The 26,056-nt window shown below is 38.4% G+C and overlaps 1 protein-coding gene and 1 long non-coding RNA gene across 2 annotated transcripts in view; one reads left to right on the top strand and one right to left on the bottom strand.

Annotated features, from left to right (window-relative positions):
* The window catches only part of LOC150087059 (uncharacterized), a 114,054-nt gene extending 113,285 nt beyond the window's left edge, over nt 1-769 (top strand). The window contains exon 3 of the long non-coding RNA XR_016546900.1: nt 551-769. This is a non-coding gene — a long non-coding RNA (uncharacterized LOC150087059). The remainder of the gene's footprint in view (nt 1-550) is intronic.
* Nucleotides 1-26,056, bottom strand: part of mmy (UDP-N-acetylglucosamine pyrophosphorylase mmy) — a 95,827-nt gene that overhangs the window by 14,311 nt on the left and 55,460 nt on the right. The window contains exons 6-8 of the mRNA XM_090372921.1: nt 25,203-25,396; nt 11,774-11,908; nt 10,399-10,563 (exon numbers count right to left, since the gene is read on the bottom strand). Coding sequence (XP_090229047.1) covers nt 10,399-10,563; nt 11,774-11,908; nt 25,203-25,396 — 494 coding nt within the window. The remainder of the gene's footprint in view (nt 1-10,398; nt 10,564-11,773; nt 11,909-25,202; nt 25,397-26,056) is intronic.

Raw genomic sequence — 26,056 nt, 5'->3', positions numbered from 1 at the left:
GATATGCTTAGCGAGTCTCCCCTCCTATAAATATCTCGAGGTTTTTTTAATGGTATATATAAAAAAGTGTTTCTTCTGTCCGGGCACTACTAGCGCTGGAATTCAGCATGCTTTGTTGGTCCAGTTCTGATTCTTTAACCTTCCCCCCCTCCCCAAAGAATTGTGATCTTTTTAGGAGCCTGTTCATACGCAAAGAAATCCCATCTATCTGCTATGCTTGAGTATAGGATCATGGTTTCTAAACTACGTTCCACGAAATAGTCCTAATTCCAGGTATTATTCGAGTGACAAAAATTGAGAACCACTGGTATAAGAGGTTAACTTCCTGAGTTACTTATTTGATAATCTACTGCGATGCGTACATTACCAAAACTTATTCTGTGGAGTCATCGTCTAAAAATCTAAATTTATTTTAAAATTAAATGTTAAACAAAAGTTTTTTTTCTCTCAGCTAGTAGTAATATGTTGTATTCATTTTAGATAATTGCCTGCTTAAAATTCCTCATGCATCCATTTAACTGTTTTCTTTTTCTTTTTTTTTCCGTTTTAGGGATTCCTTCTTCAGATCTAAATAATGGAAGTTTCGTCTCATTTTCTTCGGAACCTTCAAAATGGTGACAAGGATTGGTTGAAAAATCCCATGTCAAGAAGTTACAGGAAGAAACCGACTGAATAATACTTCGCTGTATTAAAAAAAAGCACCATCTGAAAGAGGAAAACTTGAGTCATTATAACATTCACTGCAGTGCTCCAAGGACCCTTCAAACTTTGCTAATATGTTTCAACTTTCTGCTTTATTATGTATCTAAAAAAATTCAGCAAATTGATTAAATAAACCTCAACCGACAGTACCTACTGACTGAGAATGGTTTCTTTAATCCTTACAATTCAACGTTGGCATTTGTTAAGAGAGGAAGTCTCGCCTTCCAAACCATTCTGATTTATGTCAAATACAGGATTAGTTAATGTGACAACTGTCCCTCCACGGCTAGAAGCCAGGGAAGCTCGTCAGAATTAATTAGGATCAATGCATTTAAAATCCTATATGATTAACTCAACCTAACAGGTGCTGAGAACCAGTCTATATTTTCAACAACGATTAGATTATTTTAACTGCCGCTATTTATTTCTTCTATTAGAAGTTGGGCCCTTAAAATATTCTATTCGTTAAGATATACGAGGAGCGATAAAAAAAGATTTGTATTCGCCCAGAAATAGTTGAGACAGAAGGGTGAAACAAACACCATGTAATTATACTTTTTTTAAAACAGATAAAATGACACCTCCAATATATTTCTGCAAAATTCTTCAAACCACGACTCGGCAGACATCAAAAGCAGTGTTTTTCACGAAAAAATCCGGGAGAATAAGCAGGATGCAGCAATATTTCCGTTTTTCCTGCTACATTGTGCCCTTTCCTTCTTCTGCTAAGGGGTGAGAAGTCTAGCAGAGACTTTATACAACTGTTGATGGAAGCCACCTCAACAATTCATGTTGAGGGAAATGGACCGTAATCTGCCACGCTGGTCCACTGGGGTAGGCAGATCGACCGTATTCAGCAGTCAGGGGCTTGAACCCCCAGTCTACTCAAAGAGTGTGTGCTACTGCACTCCCTACACTAATTTGGAGCTTTGCAGGATTAGTGCTGTACTCGTTTCTGGGTTCCTGGAATTTCTTCATGCAGTGAGGTTCTTTCGAATGGGAAAGAACGTTGTAACCTGGGCAGTCTTCTCCACAACAGCGACCATTGCTTCGTGGATTCCCTTAGAGAAAGAGGAACTGAATCACTGATCTGTATTCCATTGTGACACTAAGCTACATTCAGCGCTGCAAAGAAAAAAAAAAAAAATTGTGCTTCTACTACGTCTACTTCTGGATGAATACAAAAAAGATTTGTATTCACCCAGAAGTAGATGTGGTAGGCGATCCACTTGAAAATAAAGAAAGGCTTGTAAGTTGGTCGATGTTTTTCTGAACACATCTCAAATTGGAGAAGGGTCAGCAGATGATTACGAACCTAAACTAAACTACCGCTTTCGGTAAATAGAAAATATCTGCGCATCGTTTTCATTTTACCACTAAGGAACGTGTACTGGGTTAAAAGAGAACCTCATGCGCGAAATCGAAAAATACAGTATTTCGAAAAATGTTTCTACAATGTATGTTGAGGGTGTTCGGCAAAGCAAGCCGTGCGTGACCTTAAATGTTCAACTACTATGTAAAGGGGTATGCGAGCGTTCCTTTGGAAAGTTTAGTGGTAGAATCTACTCTCTAATCGCTTACCCATCCATATCTCTGACGTCATTTAATAAAAGACATTCTCGTCAGTCGACAGTAACAACACGTGGCAGCACGCAAAGGCTGGCACAGCACGGACAGATGGTGGGGAGTGGGGGGAAGAGGAGGACTTAGGTTCTAAATCTAAACTGCCTTGTGAATACACGAAAGCAGTGTCGACGGTCACGCGGACTGCCACGTCAAAGGAATGGCTTGTTTCCGTGACTGGGTGCACTTTGTGGAAACTTCGACTCTGCGACAGCTGTTGTAAGGATTCATGTATCCGTGACTGGGGACTGCCAAAGAACGAACGGAGATAAGCGTACTGTTATCTTCAGGAGGACTTGTTACGCGGTGATTGAGAAAGGTGGGGAGGGGGAAGCACAAAGATGGACAATTTCGGCGCATTCACTTCATTTTAGAGAACAACAGAAACCACTTCGAGCCTGACAAATTCGCCTTTTCTCCTGTGCATTGAATTCTTTAGAAGCAGGGTTACATCGTATCCACACGTTCTAGCGTAGCATCGTTGTCTGTGTGTGTGCGCGCGCGCGCGCTTCCTTCTTGTACTAGTGTAATTATGAAGAAAAGAAGTTAGTTGCTTCCCCTTACTATGAAAAACATTAGTCGTTTCTAATTCAATGTCGTTTGAGCACTAGTCAGCACGAAGATGCTTTTTTTTTTTTAGCTGTAATGTCATTTAACTCCTTGTCTTAATCGTAGCATTTCCCATCAATCGATTATCCGGATGCCAAATGGACATTTATTTATTGTGCTAGGCGGCAGGATAATAATCAGCATGATGTATTAGATGATATTGTACAGTATCATACAGATTTAATGGATAAAAATTAGTCTGTCTCGTTATAAACCCAGCTCATTGTTAATCCAATTCACAGATCCTTACATTTTGTGTTGAGACTACTGTTTGAAGCTTCAACCAGTCAATACTAATACTGCAAAATCTATTGCAGCCCCAAAAAAGTTACTAGAACCCATAGTACTCCCGTAGTGTATGGGATGAGAAGACAAGATACTTGTTAACGTTTGACTTGAATTTCTGTATAATATAGGAACTTTGTTCAAACAGAACAGATAAATGAGGAAGAAAAGCTGGTTATATTAACACAGGTCAGTGGGGGATTGCGGATGCTAATTCCGAAGAACGTTGCCCATTGAACACAACCTAATTATTTGTGGTATGGACAAGGCAATTTCAAGAAAAGCATGATTATTTTGGTTCCATTTCACCATATTCCATGGTGAAATGAACAGGGTAATTTTTACAAAAGTTACGCAGAACAATATTTGTGATTACGCCAAGAAAAGTTAAGGCGATCCCCAGTAAAGATGCTCCTTTTCGAGGAGAAAAAAAAAAAAAAAGACAGGATTGAATTGTCAAATAGATTTATCTATCACCCATATATGGGAAAAGATTATTATAGACAGGATTAAAGAACAGAACCTCCAACACCACTTGAGAAGTTAGATAAACAGTATTCGAATGATATTAAGAGTAGGAGACCGGCAGAATTACTTAACAAGTACAGGTCACTGTTGAACAAAAGCCGAGAATTAGGGTTGAATTTGAAAGTGTCTGCAATTCTGCGCAGACACGATAGGAGGGAGTATATGATGAGAGCCTTGTCGATCAATTCGGCCCTGGAAAGATTGTGCAAGGCTCAAGGGGTAGAATTTTTTTCAGCCTGGACTGTACTTGTTAACAGGAGAGATTGCTTCTACAGGGATGGGATACACTTAAATAGAAAGGTTGCAAGAATATTTGCTGATGCTATCGAGGCAGTGTTAGGTGGGTCGGAAAACTGCTAGCTTGGGTGGAGACAAAGACCAATAGATTGACAGTAGCCACTGGCAGAGGTGAAAGAGATTCTTGCACTGCTTCTATTAGAATGAGCAGAAGCCTGAAAAACAAGATGCATGGTATTTCAGAGACTGCTGGGAGCCATTGTGGTACAAGTAAACACATGGGTTGTGTTAGGGTAGCTAAGAATAGAAACAGGTGCAGGTATACTTGCGTGTACACCAATGCTAGGAGTTTAGTAAATAAATTTGATGAATTTGAGGTATTGCTCAAAACATCAAAGGCAGATATTGTTGGGATATCAGAGACGTGGTGTCACACAGATATAAGGAATGCAGAACTGGAATTTGGGGAGTACAACGTCTACAGAAAGGATAGACAGGATAGGAAGGGGGAGGCGTTATGCTATTAGTTAAAAAACACATAAAAACCAAGGAAGTGAAGCCAGTCGACATCGCTGGACAGTGCAGTGTTGAGTCAGTTTGGTGTGACATAAGCATTGGGAGATCAAAATTGAGAGTAGGAGTGTGCTATAGGCCTAATGACTCTGATGAGTATAATAAGATACTGTACAGGGAAATAGAGTGAGCCAGTAAATCAGAGAGTCTTATAATGGGAGATTTTAATTTCCCAGATATTGACTGGAATTTGGGGGCTGGTCACTCACACACTAGCAAGGCTTTTGTGGATTTATTGGATGATTGTTTTCTACATCAGCATGTTCGGGAGGCAACTAGAGGGAGGAATACTCTTGATTTGATTATCAGCAGTGATTCTTCATGCATTAAGAATCTGCAGATAAATGAACCACTAGGTGGCAGTGATCACAGTGTGCTGAAGTGGGATTTACTCAAAGAGGTAACTACCATTAGGGGTAAAGGGAAGGGTTATTGCTTCCGTAAAGGCGACTACGATGGACTGAGACAGTATTTAAATTCTATACAGTGGAACCAACTGATGGTGTTACCAACAGCAAATTCAAAATGGGAAGCATTCAAAGAACTTATCTTGGAAGCTACTAGGCTTTACATACCAACTAAGAAATATTGTTCAAGGTTTAGGCCAAAATGGATGTCAGATGAACTAATGAGGCATATGGCAGAGAAGAAAAATGCAGGAGATACTTAAAAATTAACACATGACACAGAAGCCTATGATAGATACAAGTTGATATGCAACCAAGTTACAAAGGAGGTTAGGCAGGCGAAGGCAGATTACGAGAAATCCTTGGCAAGGGATGCAAAGAAAAACACCAAAGAGTTCTTTACTTATGTAAACTCTAGAAGGAAGGGGATGAATCAGATTGGTCCACTTGATATTGATGGGTCAACTGTTGATGATCCTGCTCAGGTAGCTAACAAACTAAATGAATATTTTGCATCGACATTCACACATGAGGAGTTATTCAGCGAGGGGAATGCCAGAGGTGTATTCAACTCTAGCAGTAAGCTACAGAATCTTGAAATAACTGGGAGTAAAGTGGAGGAGAAACTGTTGAAGATAAACACAAGAAAGGCACCCGGGGTGGATGGGATCTATCCAGTTATATTAAAGGAGGCAGCAAAGGAAGTAAGCAAACCCTTAGCCATAATTATGAGAGCTTCCTTGGACTCAGGGGAGGTACCCATAGACTGGAGATATGCAAATGTGACCCCAATTCACAAAGGAGGATCAAAGGCTGACACAAGTAATTATAGACCTGTGAGCTTAACTTCTGTTCCAGGAAAATTAATGGAGGCACTGGTTAAAGAAGCACTGCAGGATCATTTAGACAAGACTTCAGTTATAGCTCAGACACAGCATGGTTTTGTTAAGGGGAAGTCTTGGCTGACCAATTTGATTGGATACTATGATGCAGTCACAAAAGAACTGGATGCAGGGAATAGCTTTGATATTATATACTTGGATCTTAGAAAGGCTTTTGCTACTGTTGCACATGGAAGACTGCTACACAAATTGGAGCAGTGTGACATTGGAGGCAAATTGCTGCTATGGATAAAGGGGTGGTTGAGGGGGAGAAGACAGAGTGTGGTAATCAATGGACACTGCTCATCGTGGACTAATGTTATTAGTGGAGTCCCTCAGGGCTCAGTGTTGGGTCCATTATTGTTTTCCGTATTTATAAATGATATTGATGATGGTATATCAAGCTTAATGTCCAAGTTTGCAGACGATACAAAGGTTGGCAGGGTTGTCAAGGACACTACTGACACTATGCTGCTGCAACAGGATCTGGAAAGGTTGAGCAGATGGGCTGAGAGGTGGCAAATGAAGTTTAACATTGACAAATGTAAAGTACTACACATGGGAAACAGCAACCCCAGAGAAACGTATCAACTCCGTGGTACTACACTGACAGTGGTAGAGAATGAAAGGGACTTGGGGGTGGTTGTGCAGGCAGATATGAAGTTCTCTGAGCAGTGCAGACGGGCTGCAAGAGTAGCTCATGGAGTATTGTCAATGATATACAGGAATTTTTCCAGCAGGGATAAGGAGGTGATTATTCCCTTGTATAAGGCAATGGTCAGGCCACACCTAGAGTACTGTATACAGGTCTGGAGGCCTCATTTCAAGAAGGATGTAGAGCTGCTGGAACGAGTACAGAGAAGGGCAACAAGATTAGTGAATGGAACAAAGGGGTGCTCTTACGAAGAAAGAGCTTAAGTTTTGTAAATTACAGTGTCTGGAGACTAGGCACCAGCGAGGTGATCTGATCGAGGTGTATAAAGCCTTGAATGGTTTGAGCATGCTCAATGCTAATGGGATTCTTCCTCTAGCTCAGAATAATCACCTGAGAGGGCATAAATTCAAATTGAAGAAAGACAGATGTAGGATAGACGTGCGGAAATTTGCCTTTAGCCAGCGGGTGGTTGGTTGGTGGAACAGACTTCCATCCCTTGTCGTGGAAGTTGATAGCCTAAATAAGTTTAAGGCTCAGCTGGACAGGTATTTTGAACGAACAGAGGGGTGAAGTGGAAGTGGGTTTTTTTTTTTTTTTTTTTTGGCTGATGCTGCATAAGCTTGCTTTCTTGCATCAAATGCCTCTACTAATGCTAATGAATGACGTGAAGTGATCAGCGAAGAAGCTGGCCTACCATAAGATGGAAGTTTAGAGAACTGCTAAACGTGATCGATAGAAACTGCCCGAGTTTTTCTCCAAACTTTTCCATGAAATTTGTCCATAGATGAATAACATAGGCCAAGACATCACCAATGAATCGTCCTGATGAAATCCATATTGGATATCATTAATCAGATAGGAGTTTGATGAATATCTCCATTACTTCGGCAACAGTTGTGAAGAAGGGATTTGTCTTCTTTTTTTTTTGGAATTAATGTAAGCATAGTAATCACATCAGTGGAACATGGACGCAAAAAGGCAACAACTGTGGTGCGCAGGTTTTAAAAACAAATAAAGAAATGCTATCGGGACCTGTACACTCCTTAATAATCATGATATTAAGGACTCGCCTTTTTGTCGGAAGACGTAAGGTAGGATGGAATATGCCCACTGGGGTAGTAGAATACAAAAAATCATTATTGCAAGAGAGAGAGAGGGGGGGGGGGAGTAGGATGCTAAACTAACAATTCTTCTTTAGATGAGAAATTATGGATAGGAAAGTTGCGGCCAATGGATTTCGAGAAATAGCAGAAGCTTGACTACCAATCATGCAAAAAAAAAAAAAAAAAAAAATTTTCTTCTTGTACATTTGGATTTATAACTCACTGGAAGCTTTTTCCAACTTGAAGGCTGGATATTGGGATACATAACTACAATTTGTTTTTATTCTTGATAGTTTTGAAACGCCTAGCTTACATAGTGGGCGACATTGTCGAGTAATATGAAGAATAAAGGATTTCATCCATACACTAATTTAAATCATCTGAATTATTTGGGGGTTAGGAGATTTTAACAGTAGTCCACCTAAAAAATTAAACAGGTCATCCACTTTTGCATTCGTCTAATTAAGCTCGAACAAATAAAAAGGAGGCCGAGAATGTCTATAGGATAGAAGCATCAAGTTGTGATCTGAAGTATTTAGAGGAAGATAATGTGTATTCCTGGTTTATCTAGCTTATGAACCAAAATTTTTGAACTCTTATCTCGATCTCAAGAACTTTTTAAATCATCAAATTCTGTAATGAAAGTTTCCGAATGTAAATTACCAACAGGATCCACTGTTAGATCAAAGCGATTTATCAACAGAAATCTCTTATGAAAAGGGAAAACTTTTCAATGCTTTCCGAAGTCGTTTCATGTTTCCAGTGGTAAATAATTTTATATTTAACGATAGAAGGCATGAAGAGTTTCCATTATACAGTTCTGCTTAACAAAATTGACCCTCTGGGTACCACTCATCCTTTTGTTAGGGCATCTTACCTATTTAAAGTTTCAGAATAGATAGAGTCGTTTCAGCCTCTATTTGTTTTACTGGATGAGATCCCTTCGAGCGCCAAGTATCCTGAGAGGAAACTTTTATAAGCAGCTAGCAGATGGTTCGATTTGTGCCTCACAACCGCTGCAGATCTCCAATGTTTCGTATGGCTTCGTCGTGCCCAGGGCCATGTCACCATTTTTCGATATATAAAAATAAAATAACCAGTTGTAAACTGTATATCGCAATAAGGATGTTTTAATTATTGTTCTTAGGCATTTAGATTACTGATTCTCAAATTGTTATTCGCATGAGAACTTGAATCGCAGTTATCGCTAAGACGCGATATGATAGCAAATTTTGTCTCCCAGATAAAGTCAAAAATTAGTTTGATTTCGGCAGCTTCCAGGCACAGTTATGTAATTTAATTTACTAAAGGTTGCAAAATGATATCTGGTAATAATTAGAGAAGTTGCTATAAGTCAGCCAAAGGGCAGAACATGAAATGTTAAGTTTCATTCATTCGAAAAATGAACTCGGCAGCTGAACGTGTCTCAAACCTTTTGCTATTACATTTGTATTAAAAATTAACACGATTTCTTCCCCCTCGCTATCACCGGGAAGGTGTCGAAAGTTATAATACAGTATTATGATGTACCAACAGAGTGACACAGCCCATGAATCCGGTTATTTTTGTATAATCTGATCTTTCATCAAAATTCGGGCATTATTAGTCTTGTTAGCTGCTTAACGATAGCATCATCTTATCCGCCTCTCTGGTGTTTATAGACAACATCAGGTGCATTTTCCAGCTACCCAAGAAAGTAGATCTCTTTGCTGATTGAACGAACTTTATCTTTATAACAAGAACCTGCATGGCATTATTAACAAAAAATAAAATAAGATACCGATATTTTCCTCTATAACAGAATATACTAAGTCCATCAGCTTGCATTAGTAAAATAAGATGCGGTAATCAGTTGGATATCCTTTCTGTAATCGGACAACCGCAGAGGTTTATTGTGGACAAAGTTTATTCGCCGAAAACAGTTGGCGAAGCAGATTTATAAAATCCTACTTTCAGTGCGTAAACTTAAAAGCATTAAATATTTCGCAATTTACTTAATAGCGTTGGCTTATCTCAAAGGATGTTTCATAATGACCACTCTTCATCATTACAATCCAGTTAGGATTTTCTAAAAAGAAAGTTGAACATTTTCGTGCGATAGCGGATATGTGCGCCAGATACTTTACTGAAATAAAAATAAAATAAAGGTTTTTAAAGCAAAGAATGCTACGAAATACCGTTTATATTTAACGGATTAAGGCGACATAAAATTACAGTAATTTCCACCCTCCCACTAATATTAAGAAAGTATTAAATATAAAATCGTTATTTTGCAATTTATGCTAATAACTAAACTATGGAGACATCTGGTGTAAGTCGCTTTAACTATTAAAGTCATTGTTAAATAAATACAGGATCAGACTTAAACGAAACAAGAGTAGTAATCAGCTTATCCGTGCACGAAAGTTAATTAGGAAGTCAACCAACGTGAGGAAGTATACCCTTACATTAGTTGTCTTATCACTTGACTCCAATAAGAAGAAAATACAATATGCTATTTGTATAAGCTCCAAATTGCATACACAAACATCTTTTGGTAATTATCTCTATCTCTCTCTCGCTCATGCAATGCTACTCAGTGCACAAAAGGAAGACGGGGTGCCAGCTACACCAACGACTTCACGCAGTGAGAAGGGACAATTCATTTTGTAAGCAACCGTAGTGTTTTTGAGACTTTTTGTTGGACTGTGGGACATCCATAACCAAGTTTATATTATGGTGACCTTCACCTTTCTGGGAAAACCATAAAAGAAACCGTAAAGAACTACATTTTCTTTCCGTGCTATCAAACGTACCTTTCTTTTCCTTGGATAACCTTTCCACCAGCATTAACGATGTACCTCCTGTGGAGCTTGTACAGCGCGTGACGAGCAGTGGTCGGAGTGTCCTTCTCGGCACTGTCAGGGTTCTTCAGCGGAGAAAACTCATCTTCTCGGAGGACCTCCCACACGGCGAATTTCCTTAAGAAAAAATAAACCACAATTAAGTCTGCCACGTGGGCACACGCATCCTGTGATGGAAAGTTATTAGAGCTTGGATAAAAAACCAAAATGAAATACAATAAATCCCCGTTACAATGAACCATTTTGTTCAAATAAATTCCGCTTCACTTTTAATACCTATAAGTACTGTAAATATAACTTTCCACAAATCTGTCAATTGGTGTTTTTAATTTTTAACTTTTTTTTCGCGCATTAATACAAAAAGTATTCACAAAATAGGTTCATTAATTATCAATAAATGAATATTTTATGGGAGGAGCTTTTACTAATGAACATTTCTGTAGACTTTCCAAAATGCAAATTCTATGGACGTCCATGGATTATGATAAACGAATAACAACAACGTTCTGGAAATCGATGATTTTTGCTTCACATTAAAAAAATATTGGCCTTGATTCTTCCCAAGAAAAAACTTCCACATGCAAATGTATTCCCTTTGCATCATGCATAGATAGTTTCACGTCTGAGACGTTCTGTACACTCAATGACTCCAGCTTTCTTCACCAAATCCTTCGGAAAACTTTTAAAGTTTCTCTGTCCTGAAGCTACCTTTCCAATACAGTCTCTGCCGTTTTGGATAAATATGAGATCTTATCACACACAGAAGTATCGGCTTTCCTTAAGGGGGGGGGAAGCATCCCATCGAAAAACAGATGAATTTTTCATTCAAACCGTTCCTCGCTGACTTTAAAATCTCAAGTGGAAGAAGTAGGAGCAATAATACTTACATGGAACGGTGATGCACTCTAGGGGTTTGAAACTCTTCAAGAATGAAGACAAAATACAGATCAATAGAGTGGTTTCGAGTAGCTGAATATTTGCACGAAAAAAACCTATCAATTCCACATTGTTCATGGCCGTTTCACGCTAGTCCCAGTACTAGGAGCTAATGCGACTGCTCACACCTGAATCACAAATAATATTACCAACGCGAAATTTGCGTAGGCCCAAATCAAGAGGATAATTCCAGCCCAGATTTCTCAAAGACAGATTATTATTATTATTATTATTATGTAAAGCTACCACTGATGAATAGTATGCATCAGTGGTACAGGAGGTCCTTTTGGGAATCTTTAGTCCTATAGTCTAATAATCCGTGATTATTAGACTATAATTTATAGTATCACACAAATATAAAACATAACTGAAGTTATTGAAAAGTACTTACTCCGAAAATTCAAACACGTCGAACACAAACTTCTCCAGTTTTATCCCATTCGGTTTGGTTGGGATGATGAACTGTCCATCGCTGTTCGTGTATGGGATTTTCTTCTTTGCTATGTGATATTTCAGATCTTTGCCGCTATGACGAGAAAAAAGTAAGAGTTAAATTATTGTACTTTTGCTTAAAACACATCTTAGAGAGAAAAAAAGAAACAAAATATAAGGTTAGCAAATTCACTAGTAGCACTGTAAATGCACAGAATGTAAAGAAGTCCCCTCCCCTGGTAAAGTTAAAACTTTTTCCTTCCTGAATATAAAAATGACTTAAAATATTCCTATGACGTCAGATTTTTGAAGAATATTAGTTATTTTATATTAAAAGCTGTACATTCAGAATAATAAGAAATTTGCATTTGAAACTTCAGTATTCTATGAAGAAGTAGGGGCACGTTATCCTATAGGCAAAAAAAGACATCTGCCTAGGGGTCCCGATCAGAGGGGTGGGCCAAAAATCACTGTTTTAAGTAATACAGGGCGAGAATAAAGAGTCCTTCTCCGATTAAGAAAAATTAACTTAGAAGCCAATGCTTAGTTTTTTGCACTGTACAGTTGCACAATCTGTGGACCATCTAGGCAGCGCTGCTATTACTACAATGGATACATCGCAATCGATACTGGAGATTGTATCGATTGTAGTGCTACATAAGTCGTCCACCTGGTACAGTGCAAAAAACACTAAGCATTGGCCTTCGTTATGACTCATATAACACTTACAATTTTTCTTAATCAAGGAAAGTCTTTATGCTCACTCTGTATTTTTTAAGTGATTTTAATCGGAAACTGAACTTTCTACCTGCCAAGATCAATGAACTTTACTTGAAGATTATGATTTTACCGATTTTGATGAAATTTTATATTTAGTTCTTATGTCATAATTTGTTTTTCTCAATAAAATTAAATTAAAAGTGTTCTTTATTAGTTTTTTCTTTAGATGGGTCCCCCAAATTCCATTTTGCCTTGGGTCCCATGAAGGTATAACGCACCATTTTCAAGAAAGGTTATGATCTGCGTTTTGGCTGTAAAATAGGAAAGGAAATCAAGATAAACATTGGGCCCCTGTTATGTAGCGAGACAATTTAAAGGAGGGGGGGGGGGATGGAGTTAAGTGGAAAAATGATATGTATACTATCTTCAATGCCAACGATATGCCAAGAACAAAAAAAAAAAAAAATAACATTCCATTTTGAAAGCTGCTACTTTTGTTTAACAAAGGCCATTGGCTTTGTTCTAAAAGTAAGAAGATTCAATAATCCCAATGCGGCCAATGTTTCATCGGATGATATGCCAAGTGAAAGCCTCCTCAAACATGGGGACGAAAGTGCCCAACGAGGGGGAGAAATATATACCAACTTCAGAGTGTAGATCTCATTTAATTCTTCAAGTGTAACTAATGACCTGATTCGAGATTAACTTTTGAGTTCTATATTTTAGGGATGGAACTTGAAACAACATATTTGCATATCGTAACCACCTAAAGGATTTAATGCAGTTTTCTCTATGGTGGGAAATCTCACTTTCTGCAGTCATACTAATACACTTGTGTGCAAAATTTAAGGACCAACACTATTTCTAAAGGTTACAACCACAAAATCTTTACTTAAGATACTCTACTGATGAGAGTCGATTCTGGAGGTCAGCTAATCTGGCGAGAGGTTGGCACACGGTATCACCTCGCAAACATCGCTGAAAGGGATCGATATGGCGGTCGAGGTGTTTTCGTCTGGGGAGGCGTTATCTTGGATGGACGTACACAACTCTAGATACTGGAAGGCGGTACTGTAACCGGTGCACGCTACTTTACTGAGGTAATCATTCCCCACGTGCGTCTGTTCCGAGGTGCCATTGGCCCTGAGTTCGTGTTTATGGATGATATCTCCACACCCCATCACACTGCAGCTGTTGATATACTTTGGAAATGTGAGGACATTGTTTGTATGGATTGGCCTGCCCGTTCAACCGATCTAAGTCGCATCGAAGACGCCTAGCGGCACGTCCACACCCACCAGAAAATGTACACCAGCTGAAGATGGCGCTGACAGAGGAATGGACGATGTTACCGCAAGAACTTAACAACATTGTTCTAAGTATTATGGATAGGCGGTGCAAAGCCTCCATCGACATTAGGGGTGGCTATACCTCCTACTGAGGACCACCTCTTCCCTTTGTTCCATCTTTGACAGTGATGCATCTGTATCATGGCAGCCAGTGCTATGTTGCTATTTTTGAATAAAGTCCCTCTGTACCATTTTGTTTCCTTCATTTCTGTACCTCACGAGGTTCCTTTGGTATGCTTTTCCCATATCCAGGCCACTCCTATGAGAAGCTACAGGTGAAAACCTGACTGGTCTTTAAGTTTTGCATACCAGTGTAACTTAATGGATGCACTGGGGCGCAAGCATAACTCTGGAGGCTTTTTTACGCACTGCATTGTTCAAAGGTCATGCTGTTACATAATGAAATATCTATCCAACTATACCAACAGGACAGGCATCGGTTAGAGAGAAACCTACAAAAATATGAAATTCCTTCTCAAAAAAAAAATTACACAAAATATAGCTGGTAATTTTATTTCGATCTGAAAGCGGTTGCACTTTATTGGGTCTACAACTTGGTTTCACAAAATTTTGCTTTGCTGTGTGAATGGGGGGAGGGGGCAGTACCAAGAAATTGCCCATTATAGTGCCAAGAACCAGTACTCTCGAACAGCGTACGTTCCTGGATGGACAAAAGAAACTTAACCATGCATTACTAGTTGAGAAGAACATTTATTTTTCCCTCTTTCTATCCAATTAGGATCAGTGAAACAAAGTTCTAAAAGCGGTTGCCCATGAACGACGTATTTTCAAACATTTGAAACATTTCATGGACTTAATGACGCAAAGATAAAAGAAGGAATATAAAGTGGTTAGTGGAGTTGCGTTTGCGGGATTCAAGCCCACTGGATTTACGAATAAAATCATTAACTGCATTTATTATTAAAATGATTAGTTGTAAACTACTCTGACGTGTGGCCGGAATATAAAAAGAAAATCTTTAATTTTTCTCAGAAACCAGACGTGATAGCAAAATTAATGCTCCATTCGTATTCAGCACTCACAATAGATCTGAATAATCCAGCACGATGGAACATAACAGCGCAAAAAACAAAAATCATTTCTAGGAAGTTGGGATTACACGCGTACTCGGTCATGCTACTTCTTAGATTTTTAATGGTTTGTTGGACTATTTCCACACCCCGTCCCCGAAAGAAGTTTTGCTGATGCCATCGGGCCAGCTGTTAATAATATATTACAAATTGGCCCATCTACATACTGAGTTGAGAAGATTTAAATAGAGTGGTAATAGCTGATATCTAGACGTACGTAGTTTTCAACAACTGATCTAAACGAACTACTCAGTTCAACTATGAATAGTCTTCTTATTCGTCTTTTCCCACATTATATGTTCCCAATTCACACCCTCTTCTTCTCTAGTTGGATTAACTTCTTAACCGGAACACATCTATTGGTTTTGGCATGATTTTTACGACCGGATGCCCTTCCTGACGTCAACCCTCACCATTTATCCAGGCTTGGGATTTAAGCTGCCGATCTACTAAACCTGCCGCAGCCATATAAATAGAGTAGCTCTTATTCAGTGATGAAGCTTCTCGTAATGTCACAATTTAATAATTTTACGCAATTTATACCGAATTTCTAGTCACCACTGAACAAGCAGGTGGCACTGCTGTAGTTCTTTTATCTCCTGGAAACTATCCAAATGGCTGACTCTGTAGAATTACTGTGACCTTGAAAATACCAATAATGTATAACTCAGCAACACGCGAGTATTTTTAAATACAATTTGGTATCCTGAAAACCTCAACATCAAAGTTATCAGGTAGCACAACTATTCTACTAAGAATTCCCAGTGACTGATTATAGTTCCTTAAAAATGTAATGACCTTCAAATTTCCTATGTCCGAACATAATGATAGCCATTTTAAAAAAGTTCACAGTCCGCAAAATAAAACTACCTTTAGGTCCCAAATCTTAACCTATCACTCACCCACACTTATTTTATCTAAAATATAACTTCTTTTTGAGCAACACTCCCGAAAACCTTATTAATTAATTTTAATAGCGCACTAATTTAGCTAGCATACAGCTGGTGCCACCAGCGCCACTTCAACTATGAATAGTACTGTTCGTTTATCAAACTGAGCAGTATCTCAATTTATATTAACCATCAGAGCTTTTTTTGTCATTTATAAGAACTTCGTTTATATTCCCTTATCCGGTTCTCATCTCTCCACTTCTAAGTGTGTTATTTCAATTCGAGGATGAGGGTATCCGTGCGCTAGTCAAAGAGTTTTCAGCTCCAGGAAACGGATAGTTTTTGAAGAATTTTGGTGCTTTATTGACCTAATGGTCATTAAATCGTACTCTATAAGTGGCTTTATAGTCCCAGTCACGCTGGTTATTTTAGCCAGAGATTTTGTAAATTACTGCTTATGAGTAGAAGCTTTGTATCGTTCGAATTCGCCAACATCCTTATGGTTCTAGAGTGAATAGTGGGAAATTTAATTTTTTTAATTGTGGTAAACAGGTAGCTCTAAAGTTCGAATCACTTAGGTTGGCGTTAGTTGCATAATTTTGTTATATATTATAATTAACTTACAACTTTCAAGCGTAACGGTATAGGCTAATACAGATAACGCAAACTTGGTAGAATTATTGCTACGTAACTGGCGTATCCATAAGAACACTCAAAATTTAATTATTTATAATTAATAACGTAAATTTCATAGCATAACAGGTGCATATTTTGAAATATACTGAATTTAAACGAAAATCATGCCTAAGACTACAGCAGTAAAGCAAAAATGGGAGTAGGATTGTGTTATAGGCCCAAGGAAGAGTACAACGAACAGCTGTACAGAGAAAGAGTGGGCCAGTAGATGAGAATGTCTTATAATGGAAGGATTTTAACTTTCCAGATATCGACTGACACTTGAAGGTTGGTCACTCACAGGTTAGCAAGCCTTTTGTCCATTTATTAGACGACTATTCTCATAAGTTTATCAAACTAACAGGGAGCTAAATGATTTTGTAAAAATTGAGTAAAGTGGAAGAGAAATTGTTGAAGTTAAGCATAAGAAAGGCACCCAGGGTGGATGGATCTATCCAGTTATATTAAGGGAGGCAGCGAAGGGAAATAAGCAAATCCTTAGCCATAATTATGAGAGAACCTTGGATTCGGGGGAGTTTCCCACAGACTGGAGATGTAAAAATGTATCCCCAATTCCTAAAGAGGAATCAAAGGATGACACGAGTAATTACTGACTTGTTAAGTTTAACTTCTTTTCCAGGGAAAACAATGGAGTCACTGGTTACAGAAGCATTGCAGGATCATCTAGACAAAGTGGCAATTATACTTCAGCACGGGTTTGATCAAATTCATTCAAAGGAGCTGGATGCAAAAAATATTTTTGATATTATATACTTTGATTTCAGGAAAGCTTTTGATACTGTCGCACACAAAAGCTTGCTGTAGAAATTGGAGCACTGTAGCATTAAGGGTAAGTTGCTACAATGGATAGTTGAGTGAGAGATGACAGAGTGACAATCCATGGACGCTGCTCTTCGTGGACTAATGCTATTAGTGGAGTCTCCCCAGGGTGTGGTGTTGGGCCCATTGTTGTTTTCTATATTTATCAATGATATTGATGAAGGCAATCAGGCTTAATGTCTTAAGTTTTCAGATGATACGAGTACAGCAGATGGCAGAGTGGTTAATTACAATAATGAGAGTAAGCTACAGCAACAGGATCTACAAAAGTTGTAATTGAAGTTTAACATTGATGAATATGGGTATCAGTAATCCCAGAGTAATGTACCAACTGTGTGATTAATACATTCAGAGTAGTGTAAAATGAAAAAGACGTGGGGGTATTTGTGCAGTCAGATATAAAGTTCTCTGAGCAATGCAGACATGCTGCCAGGATAGCTCATTGTGTCTTGTCAATGATACACAGGAATTTGTCTAGCAGGGAGCAGGAGGTGATTATATCATTGTATAAGGCAATGATCAGGTCACACCTTGAGTACTGTATACTCTGGAGGCCTCATTTTAGAAAGGATGTAAAGCTGCTGAAACGAGTACAGAAAAGGGCAACGAGATTGGTGAGGGGAACAAAGGGGTGCTCTTAGCAAGAAAGTCTTCAGTTTTGCAAATTGCAGCGTCCGGATACTAGGCACTTGCGAGAGTGCCTATTATCCCGATGATCTGATTGAGGTGTTTAAGACTGAATGGATTGAGCAAGGTCAATGCTTATGGGATCTTCCTCTTACTCAGACCATACATATGAGGGGGCACCACAAATTCAAATTGTGAAAGTTTGCTTTTAGCCAGCGGGTATTTGATTGCTGGAACAAACTTCCATCTGTTGTGGAAGTTGATAGCTTAAATAAACTAGAGCAACTACTGGAGGGAATGAATACGTGCAATGGGAGTTGTTTTTTTTTTTTTTTTGCTGATTCTGTGTAAGCTTGCCGCATCATTTGCCACGGCCCTGATTTTATTGACCTTGACACATTTAAAGCCTTCGTTTCGAATGTCTACGAATAAATAAGCAAGTCAAATAAATAAATAAATTTTGTATTCCCTGAATGGTTTGCCAGTGTATTGTGTCACCAACCCAGTGTGTATTAACGAGCTTATTTGAGTGTTGTGCGGGTAGAAAAGTCTGGAATAATTCATGAGAAAACCTGGTCCCTTCTGCCTGATATCAGCTTCAGCCATAACTGAAGGAGCCCTTGGAGAATTAGTACAATCTTCGAACCTATACTTTTTCAAACGAGTGACAAATGGTGAAACCACTATCCTTTCACGGAGAATAGTTTCAACCTAGTTGAAAACTGTAATGCAGCTGCAGTATTGCAGTATCGTGTGTAGTGAGCAATATAAGAGCGAAGGCATCTTATATTGTATCACTCAATCTGTTTTGCTACCAAATAGTTTCGTATCTGATACCCACCTTTCTCTCCTCGTCCACCTTTACACCCAGTCCCAGTAGTCTGTTTTATTCATATTCTCATTTGTGTAATGCTCTCTCTCTCTCTCTCTCTCTCTCTCTCTCTCTCTCTCTCTCTCTCTCTCTCTCACAACTGTTGATCGCTAGGGAAATTTATTTTGAAAGCATCACAGGGTGTGTCCTTTGGAGTGTCTGATGCAATTCGCTCACCCCGCTTATGTACCAACGTCTGCATCAAATATAATCGCGGCGATAAAGATATACGGGTTATGTCTCAGACAACAGACACTGGATGATAGAAATTGGGAAGGGGTGGAGGGAATGTAAGTCGGTATTCATGCATAAATAATTCTGAAAACAAGTCTGTCTGCTCATGAGATATACCCAGCAATTCAACTGAGCATTCCCAGTATGCATTAACATAAACACAGTGATGCAGAAAGCGTGTGTCTGAACACTATTGGAAATAAAACTGGCAACTCAAATAAAGACCCACAAGAGATATATATTCACATATTTCTAGCTTGATCGCTAATTTATGAAGAAATGAAAAAAAAAAAAAAAAAAAAACTGTACGGTAATTAATCGAAGGATCTAAAAACATTAATCGCAATTGATAAAAAAACAAAAAAAAGGTGTGAACTTACATTTTGATTTTAAAGAAATATGGAAAACATGTGTTCTTCGAATATTTTGTTAGAAATGTTCAAAGCAAACAAAATACTACGCAAAACCTTAAAGACGTATATTGACTTCTTTCAGTCGGAAAGGAAAGATATCTTTAATAAGTCTTAAGTCACGAGTAGACTTTTGATGATTCCCAGCATTTCAGATGCATCTTAACTCGTTATTTTTTAAAGATGCAATTGTGAAACGCGGATGTGAGGGATATTCCCATTTTTAAACTTGCAGGGCATTGTATGCCCTGGAATCCAGCAAAAATTAACAGTGGAATTCTCTCTAATTTCGACAAATCTGTATAGATTGGTACTTAATCCGAAAATTGTTCTCTGTGGTTGTTGGAAGTGATTTGTACATGAAAGTGATTTTGTGTTGTAAATTTGGCTTATCCATGGTAATATTTTCTTCGGTATTTCTGCTACATTATCGATACTATGTTGTAAAAATTTCTTGGAGACGAGTGCTTAATAGTTGAATGAAGTACTGATTGCTTCTATATGTATGTATGTGTTCCCATTTCAAGAGAAAAATGGGTTGTCCAAGTAGGATCGTCTGGAAGAGATCATACTTCGTATGCCTAACAGAGTGAAATTTCAGCGTTCTAATGGAAGTGGTAGTTCGTTAACTTGTGCATACAAGCTGTATGTAAATGTGTGGAAGGCTCCTGTTATTATAAGAAGAGCATTATGGTAGAATTGGATCGAAACACCTAAGGAAACTTTTTTTTTGCTAAGTCATACGTGTGCTCCTATTTTTGATCTGACTATTGCTTTATATAGGTTTAGTAAGGTGAACCTGTCTGCTCCCCATGCCGTTGTTGATAGGTGTCTGAGAATATTTAGATGCTTAACGCAATTTGTTCATAATTGTTTGATGTGTTCCTTGATGGTCGACTTCTGGTCGAGGATAAAAGCCTGGCAATCTTATTCTTGGTTGATTTGGGATCTGGATGGAGGGTTCTCTACCTAGTGCTCATCTAATTGTGTATGCTGTTGTATTCTACAGCATTGTACACAAATTTTCTTCTGCACTGATATTCTAAGTTCATTTTTGGGCCCATTGATTTCTGACGTTGTTTGTACACTATAGTTTTCTTTCTATTGATCTCATGTTTTACACCTGGCAGGACTGAAGTAGTCCACAAACGCATGCGACATTGTGGTAATAAAGTTACTATTAATTAAAAGCTATCATATAGATGAATTCTTTTCAAGTAACTGAATAATTCAATCAAGTTGACGTTATATCTTATGAGGTATGGAGTGCTGATGGCTCAGATATATTCCACAAAGATACAGACTACAGGTCCTGTCAGTCTGGTAATATAGACAGTCTAAGAGGATGTGCTTCACCGTTAACAGGGGGAAGAGTGAATATGAAGGGTCTTCCTCCATAAGAGGAGGTGCGTCTGATGGATGTGACTAATTCGTGTTCTGATAAGAACAATTTCATACCGATTCTTTCGAAAACTAGGGTTACATAGTTGTGGTTCATATTTAAGTGAAACAGTTTATTGTTGGTCTGAGAGTGGCGTACTTGTTAGTTGACAGATGTATGATCTGATGTTTATGGGACCCATGTTTGCATATAATACTGGCTGAGTAGGTGTTTGGCAGACTGATCTGCAAATTCATTATCAGGAATTGTAGTGTGCGCTTTAGCATCTAACAGAACTTCACTGATATTGTCAAGTTGCATTATGTTGAACCAACCGAGATTTGATTTGTTTCATAACAGGATGCCTAGAGAACATTTCTATTTCAGGGCAATTACTGCACTCAGGGATTCGGTGAAAATTATGACCTGAATGTGCGAAAAATGCTGATAATTTAATTGCGTACAATTCAGCAGCGATGTATATATGGAAAATGTAGGAAAGACTGATGCTGAACCCACAGCAACGTCAGTTTTAGATCCATCAATATATATTTGGATAAAGTGCGAATTTGCTGCTACGCGTGCGCGGTTATTGTTTGAAATTCATATTTGTAGCATGCGCTTTTAAAAGTGATTACTACAAAACGGCTAATGCGGAACCCATAAAGGATTTGGTTCAGAAGTCACTTGGAGTATGTGAAATTACAATGTCTGTTTTCTCGAATCGACAAAAAGTAATGCTGTGACTTAACTATCTTAATTTTTCAGGTATTCAAACTTATCTAAAACCAGATATGAAAAAAAACAACTAATGTTTTTGTATCTGAAGTTCTGATTTCAACAAAAATTTTAAATCGTTGCCATATGCAAGAACTCCAAGGTCTGCAGATTCTTTAAGGAGGTTTTTAAAATAAATGAAACAAAACTACACGATTCGATTAAAGAGAAACAAATTTAAGATGATAAGAGAGAAAACAGGCTTGAAAAAACTAGAATTATGATTGATCTTACGGTTGAGCAGAAAATCGAGGATCTCCAAAATGTGTGTGATATTTTAATCATAACTGGCTATGCTATCGTAGACAAAAAATATTTTTAATATTTTATTTTCATAAAATATTTGTAATGTTTTATTTTCTACGATATTCTGCCTTCTGTTACTTCACTGGCCTAGCCATTTTGTTGGCTAAGGCGAGAATGGAGTCCATTGTTTATGTTATGTATAATTAAACATTGAGTCGCGCACAAGTGGCGCCCTCAGGCAATCGCTTCATTTGCGTACAGAATTAATGCCAGCCAATTAAAAAAAACTAGAGGATCCTCAGAAAAATCGCATTTTTAATTCCAAAGGAACAGCACTGTGAGCCGATGATATTTATTAACACAAAAGGTTTAGTATATAATATATATTAAACCTTTATAATATTAAATTACTTGGATTATTTACAGTTATTATTTTTGCTTTTTATACGCAGACGGCAGACACAGTTCATTTCCCCCAAATTATCGGGGTGTCTGAGTACTTTTGGCAGTATGTACTTATGAATGCGTGGTGCCTAATCCTGGATGGATCTCAAAGGCGAGAAGTTTTGGAATGAAAAATGATTGGTTCGTTGATAGTCCTAAATTGAAAAGGTAGCGGAAAGGAGATTGTCGTTTATCTCCAGTAACTGAGAAATTAATGGACTTTAACACATTTTATTGGAGAGTTCGTGTGGGCAACGTTGGGCCTCAGCAGAGGTCCAGCGGTTAAATGGCCAGATGAACAACTGTACACGACACTACACCCCACAATATCCATAAACTTTTAAATCTCTGGCCTTTACAGTGTACCGTAACACATGACAATGTATACTACACGGAGATGGGGGAAACCCCTGGTGCCGTTAGACCCTAAACACACTTTACTCTCCAATAAAGTAATCAAAAAAATTTGCTTGACAAAAGATAGCGACCTCTTATATCATGAGCTGTCGCTATGATTGCTTTACTATTTTTGCAATGCAATGTCAACCCCCAGGCGGCAGTTTTAACACCTAAAGAACTCTAAAATGGTTTTATTTTTATTCAAAGTAATCACTTCCTGAGTGAATGCACTTATTAACACCGTTCTAAAAATATTCAGCGAAGGTGTCCACAGTTTAACGTTTTTTCTCTATATCCTCAACATCCTGAAATTTCCTTTGAGCGCAGTTTTCACCTTGGGAACGAGGAAGAAATCTGTTGTTGCTAGATCGGGAGAGTGGGGTGAATGGTTGATCTAAAAAACCAACTATCTTTCCCTCGAAATTACGGCCTCACCCAGGAGAAGAGCTTCAATAGTCTTTGAAGCACCAACTCTCTTCCCCTTCAGATACAAATTCCTTTTGAACTACACAAGATGCAGATCATGGTTTATTATCGAAAAACATTATCTCAATCGTCTTGATCCTGAACTTCTATAAAGGAAACTCTTTGGGCATTGGTAATGATTTTTATGTACCAGTACGTTGCAGTACTACCCATTGGTAATGGGTAGTACTGCAACGCCCAACACTCATCTCCAGTGACAATAGAATCGAGGGAATTAAGATTGTCTTGACATTGACACTTCGTTCCTTCTGCTCCTTTGTTCAGCAAAAATTATGCACAGACCTTCGTTCTCCCTAAATCTTCGTATCATCAGCCATCATTCTGAGGGTCAAATCTCCCGCCACATTTGGGATCGAAACTATAGTGTGTGGCTGTGTCTTTCCGAAGAAAATAGCAGGTTAGTTTTTGAATTAATCGAGGTTTTTTTTTTTTTTAATTTTAATATACTAAACTGTAGTTAATATATATTTTGAATTCCTATATTCACGTAGGTCAGCTTATTTTGTATTTGGAAAGCCACAGCTTAATATTTAGAAAGTCTTTGTTGTCTATATTTTAGCGATATTCATATTCACAACTCGCTTATTAGATTTACATCCGCCCAGTATGATTCAATTTTGTTAGCTGAAATATGTGAAATTCAGATCTAATGATGACTTCCTTCCGGATGGAGGCGGTAATAATGAACCTAAATTATAGTAAAAGCAATCTGTTTAGCAACTCCCATTCAATTTGGTTGATTACGCGTGTAAGCCCAGAGGCAAATATGCAATTGTTAATTAAGCTGAAATTTCCCTATCGCCTTTGGACTTCGATTCAGTGGCCATGGTGAACATTTCAATTAATTGATGTCTCTGATGAATGTTCTTTCTCCTTTCGTTCGCATCGTTTATAAATTGTAGCATCCCGCTATCAACTGCCAACCCTGTGGCTGGTCACCGACGATGCCATTCATCAACAGGATCGATTGGAAATTTTCCCGATTGTGACACGAAAGAATTCCCTCGATCTGATTCGTTGCAGCCGGTAATACTCGTGCATGAATATCGCACCTGCCGTTATCTCGCGCCTCCTTCAGTGGGGAGGAGAGAGAGTGATGGTTTCTTCGATTTGGGGATGACAATAAAAATACACAGCTCGTTTTCTGCCCGAAGGGGCCTTCAATCACCAAATGGCTGCAGAACGTCAGGGGAACTGAAGCACCTGACTGAGCAGTCGCTCAGTTTGAGTAGCTCGATTTGGTGCCTATAAATAGAATACAAGGCTTTAGTAATTGCAAAGAAGATTCCACACACACATACTGACGCTTTTCTATTCATTCTGAGTTACAGGAGGTAAGACATTCGTGTCAAAGTCGCTGGCTGATCTGGACAGATGAGTGCTTACAGTTTTATTTCCCTTTCCCTCAGAGAGAGAGAGAGAAAAAAAAAAGTTGTGTAGACCACAGTCCGGCCAAATTATCCTCGCCAAGCAACATGTTGTCCGCTGGACACAAAGGCTCCTGCAAATCTATCGAGAAACACCCGCGTCTAAAATCTCTCCTGGAATTCTTATATTGGTGCGGATATTTAAATGAACTGTTTTTCTGGTGTGAAAGTCAATGCTGATGGACAAGAATTTCAAATTATAGCAAGAGGATAACTCTGAAGAAATATGTACGGAACCTTCATACACGAAAGTTGTTAATAAAACAAAATGTATGATTTCACAGATTTTAAATTAGCTTTTGTTGCTCTGTACGAATTTTCTTTTTAAATTTAGATACATAAGTTTCTTAAGACTGTAAAAGTAAAGTTAGAAGTTTTTGGGTAGTAAAGGGTAGTGCTAAAATTATTTTGCATCTTCCTCATCTAAAAAAAAAATTTCATCTTCATCTAAAAAAAAAAATCCGAGTGCATTCACCACGCTTATGAAACTGTTTTTGTAATGATTATTTAAGTGAACTTACTTTCCGATGGACTGCAAGAAATCCAAAGTGAAGAAGTGGTTACAGATGTTTCCGGCGTTGAAGGTCAGCTTCCCATCCTGGTTCCGTCTTCGCGCTGTATCCAGAGAGATCTCGCTGTACTCCACCACCTGGTATTTCCCGTTCACCCTGCACACGACACCTACTGATTCTGTTGGCACCACTTTCTCCACAACCTGCAAAGAAACTTTGATTATTGCGACAAATACCCCTAAGAACATTTAAATACGCACGTTAAGTGTCCGTTCAATACAGTTTAGAGTCACATACTGATTATTGATGTAGTTGATTGGGCATTCGCTAATATATATAAAGGAAATTCGATCAAAAGCTGCCAAGTCCGTATTGAGCATCTTTTTCTATGTCGTTGAATCATTCTTTTCGGGATGCCTATTGTGGTTTGTCACCAGCACGATTCACTGAAGTTACCATGGTGAGAAAAAGCGATCCATGACGATGCATGAAATGAAATAAGTTGGACAGACAGGAATTCTTTAGGAGGTCCTTTTGCAAAGGAAAGACTTGTAACAGGAATGAATTACGATAAACTATCAGTGACTAGTTCACTGAAGTCAGCGTCTAAATTTTACATTTGCAGTAGTATTTGGTGGGGAAATAAATCTGTCCGCTAGATGAAAGCAATTCTGTGATAACCAGAGCGCAGGAAACATGGAGGATTCGCCAACCATAGGGTTCCCAGAATGACGGTCCAGCGATGATACCATTAGTGAGTGACTGTTATTGTTGAGGAACAGTGTTGTATTAGCATTGTAAGCCTTTGGATGTGTAATTCTTGAGCTACAGTTGTAGTGTGAAGCTGGGGGGGGGGAGGTTAT

Source organism: Mastigoproctus giganteus, chromosome 4, assembly GCF_048544385.1.
Source record: "Mastigoproctus giganteus isolate SK-2022 chromosome 4, ASM4854438v1, whole genome shotgun sequence".
Taxonomy (NCBI): domain Eukaryota; kingdom Metazoa; phylum Arthropoda; class Arachnida; order Uropygi; family Thelyphonidae; genus Mastigoproctus; species Mastigoproctus giganteus.
Note: the sequence above shows the minus strand (reverse complement) of the source record. Positions and strands in the feature narration are given on the sequence as shown.